The 12,650-nt window shown below is 26.2% G+C and overlaps 1 protein-coding gene across 7 annotated transcripts in view; it reads right to left on the bottom strand.

Annotated features, from left to right (window-relative positions):
• Positions 1-246: 246 nt before the first annotated feature.
• The window catches only part of LOC126894728 (leucine-rich repeat-containing protein 4C-like), a 92,876-nt gene continuing 80,472 nt past the window's right edge, over positions 247-12,650 (bottom strand). For 5 of the 7 annotated variants that reach the window (XM_050665942.1, XM_050665947.1, XM_050665945.1 and 2 more), the window contains one exon: positions 248-4,026. In XM_050665942.1, coding sequence (XP_050521899.1) covers positions 2,017-3,999 — 1,983 coding nt within the window. In that variant the 5' untranslated portion in view covers positions 4,000-4,026 and the 3' untranslated portion in view covers positions 248-2,016. Of the gene's footprint in view, positions 4,027-9,967; positions 10,086-12,650 lie in introns of those variants that run through there. The other 2 variants (XM_050665948.1, XR_007701491.1) reach the window with 2 other exon arrangements.

The following is a 12,650-nucleotide window of genomic DNA, read 5'->3' as shown; positions in this document are numbered from 1 at the left end:
TTTTAACATTAAAAAAAATAATAATAGATTCCCATTTAAATATTAAAAGTTATATATAAAATACAATCTTAAACATAATTTTTTTTGTAAAATAAAATTTATATTTATCATGGTTTATAAAAATAAATAAAATATTTATTTTTACATTTTTATTAAAAAATTATTATTTAACAAAACATTAGAGGATATAATTTAAAAAAAAACGATTTTTTTTTATTAAAAAGACATGAGAAAACATGTTTATTCTAATAAAATGAAATATAAAATACAAATAAGGAATAATTCTGTTAAAATCAGTGTACGTCTGGGAAATCTGACATAAATTATGTCAGCTATATTTATGACACTGTTATAAAGTACTTTTGTGTAATATTAGTGGTGTAATTTCTTATTATTTTATTCAAATTTATATTATAAACTTTTAAAAGATTTAAAAAGTTGTCACTTAAATTTGTTACACTAGCTACTTTAAACAATTTTGGCACTAAAATTTTTACTATAAATTGATTTACATAAAAAAAATTTGCCAAACAAATTATGTGTAACATCATTTATATTTTATGTTTTATATATTTTTCATCAACTTTCTCATTTTTTTATATACATATAACTTTTGCACTATAAACAGAAGTGATTTCTTTGTGGCATAATTCTTTTAACGTCAAAAAACAAATCACTTCACGGACTTCCAAGGTAAACACGTTTGGTGTAAAAGACGTCATTTTTAACTGACAGTAACTTCCTCTTCCTTTCTCAATTTCACTCGTGAAAAATCCAGTGTTACCAACAATAGTCGACTATAGATCCCTAAAAAGCTGGAGGTTTAAGGTCATTTTAAAATCGGGGAAAAACATAGGGAACATTTTATTTTTGGAAACCCCTCGTACATTATCATTATAAAAAAAAAATTTCACACCCTTATAAAAAATAAGGGATGAATATAAAAATTATGTTATAACAGAAAACTGGAAATAAATATGTAACTTTGTATTTAAAAATATATTTTGTTCTTGTTAAGCAAAAAAAAAAATTATTACTTTAAGGGAAATTGAGTGTCTAGCGTTGAAATACTTGTATTATATGCAAGCATATAAAAACACAGTTGGGACAAGGATAGATGATATCTGATAGAGATTAAAACCAAAAGAAACGCTCTGATACAAATTGTAGATAGTTTTTAATTTTAAGAAATTGGTGGATTATTTTAAAAACAAAATTAACTCCTATTTTTTGTTCAAATTCAACTGCTATTTACATATAAAAGATAAATCGTAGGGATAAATTTCTTTTTTCAACTTATAATACGTAACATAAACTTTAATTTAAAATATATTTAAAAGACGCAGTATTTTCGAAACATTTTTAAAAGTTAAGTTGAAAACATTGAATTTTGTGAAAAAGTTGCTATTTTGAATCCCACCTTGTGAACAAGTAATGGGACAGATTATCAAATAATGTATATAAAATAAATAGGAAATACCTAAGGTTTTTACATAAAAAAAAATGATTTTGGTACGTTTATTTTTCAAAATGTTATGGCAGTATGAAGAAAAAAAATGTCAAAATTTACCGATTTAAAAAATTGTAATTTTTTGGTGGATTTTCTCTATTTACAGGGAACGAGAGAAATTTTTCCAATTTTTAAGGGCAGTGTCTTCAACTGGATACAAATTATGATATTTTGACGAATCGTTGAAAGAAATTGGTCCGGTAAGGGTTGAAGAAAAGTGGCGACAATCATAAAAAAAAACATCATAGTAAAATTAATATTTTCTCAGTTTTGCACCAAATCTAAAATAAAAGGAATATTTTTTAATTTATAACATTTTTTATTATATTTACATTTTAAATAATTTAAAAAATTGTAATTGCTTGTACAAAATTAAAACCAAGCAATACTTGGATATTACAATATAATGTAAGATTTTATTACTGTAAAATTAATGCTAATTATTTATAATTGTTTTTAGTAAATAGATTACAACAGTCATTTCCCATTATCAATCAATGCAAATTTCACAAAGCTATTGAATCATCATCATTATCTATGGAAGTTCTAAATGGAAGTGGTGGACTTAAAATAGGAGTTATGGTATCAATTTCAGTATCGACTGTTATTTTTGGCTGAGATAATGGTGGAGCAATTGCTGGATAACCTTGAGCAGTTGTCCGGATATCAGTAGCTGTGTCATCAAATGCTATTGATCGCCTAGAGTTAGGTAAGGTGTTATAACCATTGTACATTATTACAGAATCAGCTGTAGCCGCAGAAGCTAATATAGCTCTTCTTTGGCATCTGCTTTGTTTACGATCAATAGTTTTGGTTTCAGTAACAGTGTTAGCAATATAGTATGCACCTAAACATCCCATACCACATTGTACAGGTATCTGAATTGATACATAACCAGTAGTCGGTGAACTTTCCGCCCATACAATGTCATTAAAATCGATTTCCCATTCTTCACAACTACTATCTTTTTTATTGACATCATTTACTACATCTGGATTTCCATCTACTTCTTCCACGGGCATTACTAACGCAGTCTCAATAATTTCATGATTAGTCGGTATTGGTTCCTTTTCTATCGTATTCACTGTTCGATAGCCAATTGTTGACCCTAATGACGAAGTCATTACTCTTGTAGAACGTTTTTTATCAGAAATCGATCCTGAACTCAAATCATCTTTTTTAGATAATTTATTGCAATGTACAGCCATGAATCCAGCTACTGTGGCTATAATAGCTATACTACACACAGTAGCTGTATAAGCTATGTAAGATAATTTACCGGCGTTTCCTTCGATTGAAGATGATGTCGATGATGAAGATGGGGGTGACGAACCAGCAGTATTTGACAGTCGAGAAGTTACAGACAATGTAAAATTTGCTGTCGCCTTCCCTGCATGATTTTCAGCTAAACAGGTGTATATCCCTGTATCTTCTTTACTAGCATTATATACACGTAGTTCAGCTGTATTATTGCCATCAATAGTTACATATTCAGTCACGTTATATCGATCTATTGATTTATCATTAAACAACCAATGTACAGAGGCAGCTGGAGTGGCTAATATCAAACACCTCATTAAAACATCTTCTCCTTCAATGACATTTTGTGTGGCACTATCTTGTGATTCATAATATACTAGAGGTGAACATGCCAAATTGACAACTGGTATGACTCTAATAGGTATACCAATATATTCATTGGGGCCCGTACATAAAGGTTCCAATGTGACCGGTACCCGACTTTCAAACAACCACCGATGCATGTCAATCATGTGACAATCACATTGCCAGTTGTTTTGATATAAGTTAATTCCATGCAATCGTTTTGGAAGTGTGTCATAACCTAGAACATATGTCAGTCTATTATTGTTCAGCTTAAGCCAATCAAGGTTATGAAGACCCTCAAATGCACCGACATCTAATTGCTGCAATCCACATTCACTGAGATCAAGCAAGGTGAGTTGCTGTAGATGAATAAAAGCATGCGCATGTATTCGGTCGATTGGGTTTCCTGCCAAATTAAGTTTCATTAACGATGTACATTCGGAAAAAGCTACTGAAGGAACTTCTCGCAAAAAATTACTCGATAAGTCCAAGTCAACCAAATTAGTAAGACCACGAAATGCCTGATCGTGTATGTAATGCATATTACATCGTGATATATGAATCCGCTGTAAGTTTAAAAGACCAGTTGTAAGAAAAACTGCACGAGGTAAACCAGTTACCGACAAATCATTGTCAGATATGTCTAGCACCTGAGTTTCTGGATTAATATCCAAACTGGTAATAGCTGTTACTTTTTTGTTAATACACTCCACTGTTTGTTTACCATTTTTCCATTTACAAGAGCAGCCTACTGGACAGCCTGCTGTAATGGGCAATGGTAACATTGATATTTTTCTAGTAGTACAATTAGTGGGTTGAATCATTGTTACCATGATTATAATCAGAAAAATCGCTAATATCACCGATATCCTCCATATAATCATTACGGCAGGTCAACTCATTTTGTGACTCTGAAAAGATATAAAAAATAAATTATAGACTTAATATTTTAAACATTATAAAATATTACATTGAGTATATATTTCATTCCAATATATAGAATTACGAAATATTTATCGGAACTGCTAACATGATTACAGTGGTTAACCTTGATTTAATATTATATTCAATGGTTTCTGCAAAGTTAATGGGTAGTACTATCTACTGAGGTGAATTACATACAAGTTTTCAAACATCGTATATACTATTCTTGTTGATATATCAACATTTTTTCTCCTTAAATAGTTTAATAATCTTTTTGTTTATGGTAAGTTAGATAAAAAAAATCATTTACAAAAGATAAACCAGCGTTAAAAAATGATTCAAACTTATCTTTCATTATATGTTGGAGAGATCGGAAGAATTTTGGTAGCTATATAATGTGAATAACACAATAAAACTTATAGTGTGCAGTTATTATAAGATATCAGAATCTATTTTTGATATGTGATTTTGGTGATTGCAAATACATTAAGAGATTCAAATAATTAATACATTTGTTTTATTTGTTAATAAAATTTTACTGTATACAGAATAAATCCATTATTCACTTAATTCGGAAAAATATGTTTTTTAAAATATTATTAAATAGTATTGAATTTATCTATTACGTAAAAAAACTCTAAGATTAAACTTGTTTAGCGTTAAAGGTTATATTATGTCATACTAGTTGTGGTCGATTTTTTCATTAAATGTTAAGGCAATACATTTTAGAACTATTAAATACTATACATTGTAAGAAGTCAGACAGTAAAATGTTTCTGATTAGTTTCCAAAGTGTTAAATAGTTTAGAACACTGGAATTAAATCCCGTTAAAATAGTTTTACACGATATGACCCACACTAAACATGAACTTTTAAATCAGGTGAAAGAATAAATTACTTAAAAAGTCTACTGAATAATATTTTAAAATAGAAATAGTGTACACTCATATCAATTTATTCAAGTATATTGATCCATTAAAAATAATTATAATTATTATTTATTAGTAGCAACTTGAAAATTACCATATTTCTATTTAAAACTTAAATGGTATATACCATGAAATCAAAACAAACTATCCGAGAAAACTGAAAAATGAATAACTATAATAAATTTATATTTATTTAAATTTTAATTTATTCATATATAATATGAATAAAAAATATACAAGTATAATCTGTATAACTAAGCGATAAAAAATCTAATTAATTTAAGTGATGTATACCTACATTAAATTAAATTTCATATCGTTTTAATAAAAATATTATTCAAAATGAAGATAATGATTATTGGTTATAAAATTAATAAATACAAGTAAAAAAATCATGATGATAAATTATAGATATAATAAGATTATTTAAATACTAACAATTAAATTTAAAGTTTTTAATTAAGCATGTTTAATGTTATCTTTTAAAAGCTATTTTTTGGGTCAGAGAGAAAGAGAAAACTTACGTAAAAGAACTTGTATTATTGAGATACTTTAGACAGAATGACAATCTCCTAACGTATTTCAATAGCTTAAAGAAGGTTTAATATAAAGTTTTTTGTTATAAAATAGATAAATAATGTGGTTTAGGTGATTCAAAATTAACAATACAAAATAAATAAGTGTTGCAACACAAAGAGAAACAGATATAGCAGATGTGTATTTAAGGCTAAGTGAATAAAAGTATCAGTTTTAAACTATGTAGGTAACTCTCTTCGAAATTAATAACCACCTTACCCTTTGGCTCGTTTAACAAAAGTCGAAGTAACTTTAAACAATAAATGTTCTAAGTGTTCTAACTTCAATTTAAATACTTCATTAAATGATTAAAAACCATTTGATTTTTCACTAATAAGTGCAATAATATCTACGCATATATTTTTATATGCGTCTTTAAAGGATTCTGAAAATATTTGGATGTGAATTATAAGAATACTACAATGTATTATGTAAATTGCATTATGTACCATATTGATATCATAAAAATCTCATGTAATATGTATTTAAGTCACTATTAAATGTGTAGTTAATAATAAAATGATAGTAATAAAACAGTTTAAAAGGGCAGTACGGCATTCGAGATTTCAATTAAATAATAGGTGGGGACTATCAACTATGTGAAGTAAACAGGCTAAGATAGAAGCCTCTTTTTTTTTCTGTTCTGTCCCTTTTAGTGTATCAGCACTGTAATGTAGCAGAGTAGAATAGCGTAGAACAGTAGTTGTGAAATTAGCTATTTAGCACAACAAGGTGGAATGTGAATAAGAAACAATCTCGACTGCCACATGCTTCGTGTCCCTTACAAATCTTATTTCAGTGTTTAGATGATTTCTACCCGACTACAATTTATTTTAAGAGCTTAAATGAGGACAGCGAAAAGGTGAGTCCATTTCATTAACCTCCGTCATATATTTTAATTACTAGAAGAGTATTGATCGTTTTTAAATAATAAGGTTTTATGAGTAGTTGAAATCATTAACATAAATTTATAAATAATTAATTTTATCGTGTTGTAAGAATATCGCTATACACATATTTTAAACGTCCTAGGAGCGAAGTGTTCGTGCTTTGCCGGCGCCACTAAAAAAGAAGTCCCTAGAGCCAGGCTGTGTTAATGCACATGCTATTTGGGATTACTTAACACGCATGAAACCAAATTCTTACAATTTCATATGTTAACAGAATAATCACAAAACGTAAATTATTTATTTTAATACCTAACAATCCAAATATAATCAGAATATCAAAGATATCCAATAACGGATCATGAAAAAATCTCTAACAGACGTCCTTGAAAGAAATTAAAAATTGGCGTTAGAACCTTTTCGTTATGAGGCAAAAATCAGAATTTTTAAAGTGAACATTGAATGAATTCTACGATATTTTTATCTATTTTAAGATATTGAAATTTCACTAAAAACACAAACTAATCAAAATAGCACTTAAACTTGTGTTAAATATGCAAAAATATGCAGTATAAAATTTAGTATTTAGCTTAATGATTTTCTTAAACAAATTAATAACTTACGTAGGTAATTCTTGAACCTTTAAAAAAAAAATATATGCAAATGCTAGAAGTTATGAGCCTTTATTATAATAATTAAAAAATTGGTCAATTTTACTGACGACATTATGAACTTTATTTTTTTTAAATAATTTAACTATTTTAACATTTCAGAATAAAAATATTTTTTGAAATCAGTATTTATATTCAAGATTAAAATTTTTAATATTTTATTCGTATTTTTTTTTCTTTTTTATTTGATATTCTGAACATAAAATATATTTTCATACGATTAATATATTTATCAAAATAAACTCTTTTCTTTTCCATACATTTTTAATAATTAATATGAAATAATAAGATTTTATCATTTACCCGTAATATAATAAACAGAATTAGCTACTTTAAATTGAAATTTCTATCCCAATAAGTCTAGTTACAGCAACAAGGATTTAGGGTTAATAATTAGTGTTAATTAATTGATTTAATATAACAAGCACAAATTTGTATTCAGCTTAGATATATTTGTTCATTTTTCCTGCTAACTTCTAAGGGAAAGCATAGTTAACAAGTAAACACTCATTGTATGTATAACATTTTCTAAAAAAAAAAAATTAACTGCGCAAATACCTTTATTATCAATATGAATTATACAAATAACAAAGAAGTATTTGAAGAGCACACTAATGAGTTTACTAGAACCAGTAGCTACTTCTCATAATTGACTACAACGTATACGGGAAACATACATGGTAATTTGGGTCCATTGGCTAATTTGTACTGCTATAAATCTTAAAATAATCAGTTGTAATGCACGTAGACTGTAATTGGGGTTCATCAAATGTAATTAGTTTTTACTTTATCGCGAATATTATAATATTTGATTTCGTGTTTTTTGAATACTTGAGGAAATAAAAATAAAAAACAACATGCTTTTGTATTAAGCATGTGTATATTCTTAAAAAAATATTACTGCATTATCATTAATTCTATATAAATTTTAGTATAGAATATCCTTTTTAAACAATAAAATTTAATATGCTTTACGTATTATAAAGTACAAAAAGCTAAAATTAAAAACTAAATACCACTTAATTCAACTCTTACTAATTCGTTTAAAGTAATAGTTAAAGGTATATACACTTTTTGAATATAATATAAAACAAAACAGAAGTAGAGGATACAAAGGAAACTCACTGTATTTAATAATTTCCCATAATACTCCAGCCAAATCATCAAAATTGAGAAGCAGAAGCCAACCTTATGGTTGACAAAAGTATTATATAACATAAGAAAATAATCATATAAGCCATTTATAATTAAATAAAATATTTTAAAGTTTAGGCGCATTTGCTTGTTAAAATACTTTCATCATTAGGTATATTAATTAACATATTTAAAATACATATTATTAAAAAGTGGTTTAGCTATAAAGTTATGTCATTAAAAAAAGTTCAATGAATGGATAAAAAAACGAATAGTTATAATATAATCAAAAAAAGCTTTTCAAAGATCTAAGGTAGTCATTTATGAACAAAGTATAATATTCTTTAAAATATAAAGAAAAAGTTATTAATACTTCTAATAAAGCTTTAAGGTTAAGACATTTTTAGATTTTTTTAAAAGTCGTATCTATTATGTAAAAACGATATAAATAATATCATTTGGTAATAAAGTATCAAAACTACGCACACTAACTAGATAGTTATTTCCAAAAATGATAATATCACTATTAAATTTTTGGGTTGGATTCTATGATATACGGTGTTCATACAACATTAATCTTAATGCATTCTACAGGCTTTTTAAATTGACATTTTTCACGAGTACCTACAAGATTAAGTATTTTACCTCGTGGATGCTTTCGAAGCATTAAACAGAACACAGTAAGTTTACCACGATGAAAAATTTCAAGTTATGACATAAATTTAGAGATCGAGAGATTAGTTTGGAGGTATTTTAAGCATCAACTTAGAGGGAAGAACATCTAAAATTCCATTTTACATGGCATATCAATCGACGTATAAGAAAAATTAGTTTTTTTAGAAATATGTTTCAAATTTAAATAAATAGTATATTAACAATATTAACATGGTTTTGATATAAAACTATGTTAAAACTATTTTAATATCATGTATCGTATACTTTGTATATTAATACAAAGAAATTTTTTATGATGTAACATACTTTTTGAAATTTGATGAATTTATCTATTCTATAGTTTATGTATATTATAAGAATGCTGAAATGAGAGGCGAAATTCAAACCATCTAAATAGAGCGAAATATGATATTAAAATATAAAGTGCAATAAGATAACTTATATTTCTTAAAAATAAAAGGACGAGTGGATTTATTTTTAAAATTCACTCACGAAAAAGATTAAAAAAAAGACTTGTTCAATTAACTTTTAACTGGAAGAGTATCCGAATAAATTTTGTTGATAACAATAATTTTACTGTAAAATACAATTTCGTTATAAACTATCTAAAAAATTTTAGAGAATGTTGGCCATAAATAATACTAAATTTTAAATTTCTACAAATTCAATAAACAATATGTTGACTTTGTAAAATAGCAGCTTGTGTTTTGAATAATGTAAACAAATTATCAAATCTATTTAACGTAGTTGAAAAAAACCATAAGAGATATCATCGTTAGCATTTAACCCAGATTTCATCAGTCATCTTCTAACCCTCAGGGCAATACGCTATGAATGATCAGTGTATAAAGCTTGTATTAAAATGAATCAGAGCAATTCTGGAAGATATATTATTTTAGACATCGTCAAAACCTCGGGGTACATGTGAGCGATCCCTTAGTTGACGAAATCACCGGACCGTAAATTTTGTTTGCACTGCAACTCCAACCAAGGTTTCCAGTAGCTTTTGTAATTGTAAAATCAATACATCTACGCTTCCGATCTTACTCTTCTGTCTTTTTTATGCTGCTGTTGACTCTCTTCGTACGTGTTGATCACAGAGGCTGTCATCAACCGACACACCGTAAAGACTATAGGGCCCAATCGTGATAAAATTTATCGTATATTGCAAGACCTACGAAAGACAAGGGTACAAGAATTTAATTGGAAATTTATAAAACCCTTGGAATAGAAAATTGACTTATCATATTAACCTAGAGTAAATTTTTTGTAGTAGTCGTCAAAGTTCAAATGTCACCTTATTGTGGGTGTAGAAACACGTAAGTGCTTTTAAACCGAAATGTAGTTTTCATTTTAATTTTATTACTTACACAAACATAAATAAATGTTTTTATATTTTTAAATAACAGAAAAAAAAAAACAAATAACTTTCGATATATTATATTATTTATTAATATATGAAATTTTCTAATAATATATATAATAGCAAACAATCAAGAGTTATTTTTGTATGATTTATTTATGAGAATTGTCAGCAAAATATTGAAAAGTTATAAAACAAAATTTTTGATAACTATCCTGATAATAATTTTCATAAATTTTTCTTACTTTTAATAACATTCATAATTTGTATATAAGTATTATTAAAATTTAAAATACATATTATCTTAAATATAACATTTATTATTAATAATTTTTTTATTAAAACTTACATTATATCTTGTACAATTGTAAAGCATTACATAAGTCTTAACCATAAGATATAATTATTAACCGTGCTAACTTAAGTTTCTATAAATTTATAACATCAGCAACTTTATAATGTTGTTTTTAGTTTCCTTCCTATATTATTTCACTTGTTATTCAGACTTGAGCATTTAAGCATTCGTATTTAGTTGTTGATGGCATAACATTACATAGAGTAATGTTTGTAGTATTCGGTTCGTGTGATTTCTATAGTTCTCTCCCAAAATATTATTTTTCCGTAGATTAAAAAGCTAGTCAGATTTAATATTAGCTATTGACTTCGGAATAATTTTTTTTTTACCATTAAATAAATAAAACATAATCAATAGTGGATTGACCAATTATTTTATGATTTCATTCGAAAAATCTTTTAATTTTAATAACTAACACAAGATTTAAAGGTATTTAAAAATAATAAATTCATCAAATAGAATTATCAAAAAAAAGTCGAAAATAGTTTAATTAATAACCTAAATATAAATTTTTGTAACTGGATAAATATTTTTATTAAATATGTATATGTTATTGCGATATAGTTTAAATTGACTAATAAATATGTAGAAGTTGTTATTATATATAAATTTATATCAATGAAACAAGGAATGTCGAAGATTTATTTTAAAGAACTCTATGTGCAACAGGATGTATATATACACTCTATTACACATCATGTATTAAAGTAACTATATAATATTTTTAGACGGCATTTTAGTTATGCAATTTCACTACATAGCATAATGCTAGTACAAATAATAAGTATCACTCAACCAACAAGTATATAAAAAAGATGTTTAAAAGATATTAATAGTACGAACTCGTTTTAAAGTAACTAAGATATTTATTAAAAATCATTTTTAAATAATGTTAATTAAACTTAACAAAAATGTATTTTATTTCATTTTAATTATTGTAATATACTTTATACAATAAATATATTTCAAATAATTGTCAATAACTTTTTGTTTATTATAATTTATTTAACTTTGAAATCATTCTATTTGACGAAATGAGTTAAATGAATATAAGTGAAATATGTCCATTAATGTTATTGCTGATTAAATGACCCAAAAATTATACAACTGAATCATATAATAATTATAGAATTTATTTTTTGTTTTTGTCTGGCAAATCTCATTTCAATTTTTCAATTAATCTTGTGCAGAGACTGGTTTGGTGAAATTACATTTATTGCTACGGGACAAAAAAAAATCGATTGACCTCTAACAGATAAATATAATCATAAATAAGTGGAATGATAAAAATATAAATATTTTAAAGAAAAGAAAAGTAGTTGATAATCCTCAAATGTATTTTACACGGTATGTATTAAATATTGTTGATAGGTCAGTCACTGGATTACAAACGAGTATGGCAAATCAACCCAATGGACATTAATTCGTCATGTAGTATTATTTTTACGGTACATATTAACATTTTTCACACTAAAGATAATTAATATACTGTAAAAATATTTAGCTAAAATTCAAAATATGAAAAACTTGCAACACACTGTAAAATAACTTGTTTTGAAAATTAAAACAATATTGATAAAAATTAATAAAATTAAATTTCATAATTGTTCAAATCGTCGTTCATAGTTTAATAATATGCAACTCAGTTTTTAAAGATTTCAGGATGATTTAAAAACAAATTTTAATCATACATGTTTTAATACTAGAGATAATTTTGAAAAATTTATTTTAAACTAAAAAAACTTTATAAAAAAAAATTAAATAAATAAAGCAATAAATATATTTAGAAACAGTTATTCTATTAATATAGCTAAAAATCATATTTGCCAAATTTTAAGATGTACGACGATAAGTGATAAAATTTATAAAAATTATGCTAAAATAATATTTATTGATAGTAGGGTAAAATAGAGAGTTCTAGGCCCCCCCCGCCTCACCCTTTCACCTACCCACCCACCATGGGTGGGCGTGGTCGGGGGGAGGGGCGTGTCACACAGTGGGCGTGGTCTCTCGATGGTGGG

The sequence above is a fragment of the Daktulosphaira vitifoliae genome, unplaced genomic scaffold (genome assembly GCF_025091365.1).
Source record: "Daktulosphaira vitifoliae isolate Bord-2020 unplaced genomic scaffold, ASM2509136v1 Scaffold_1, whole genome shotgun sequence".
Classification (NCBI taxonomy): domain Eukaryota; kingdom Metazoa; phylum Arthropoda; class Insecta; order Hemiptera; family Phylloxeridae; genus Daktulosphaira; species Daktulosphaira vitifoliae.
Note: the sequence above shows the minus strand (reverse complement) of the source record. Positions and strands in the feature narration are given on the sequence as shown.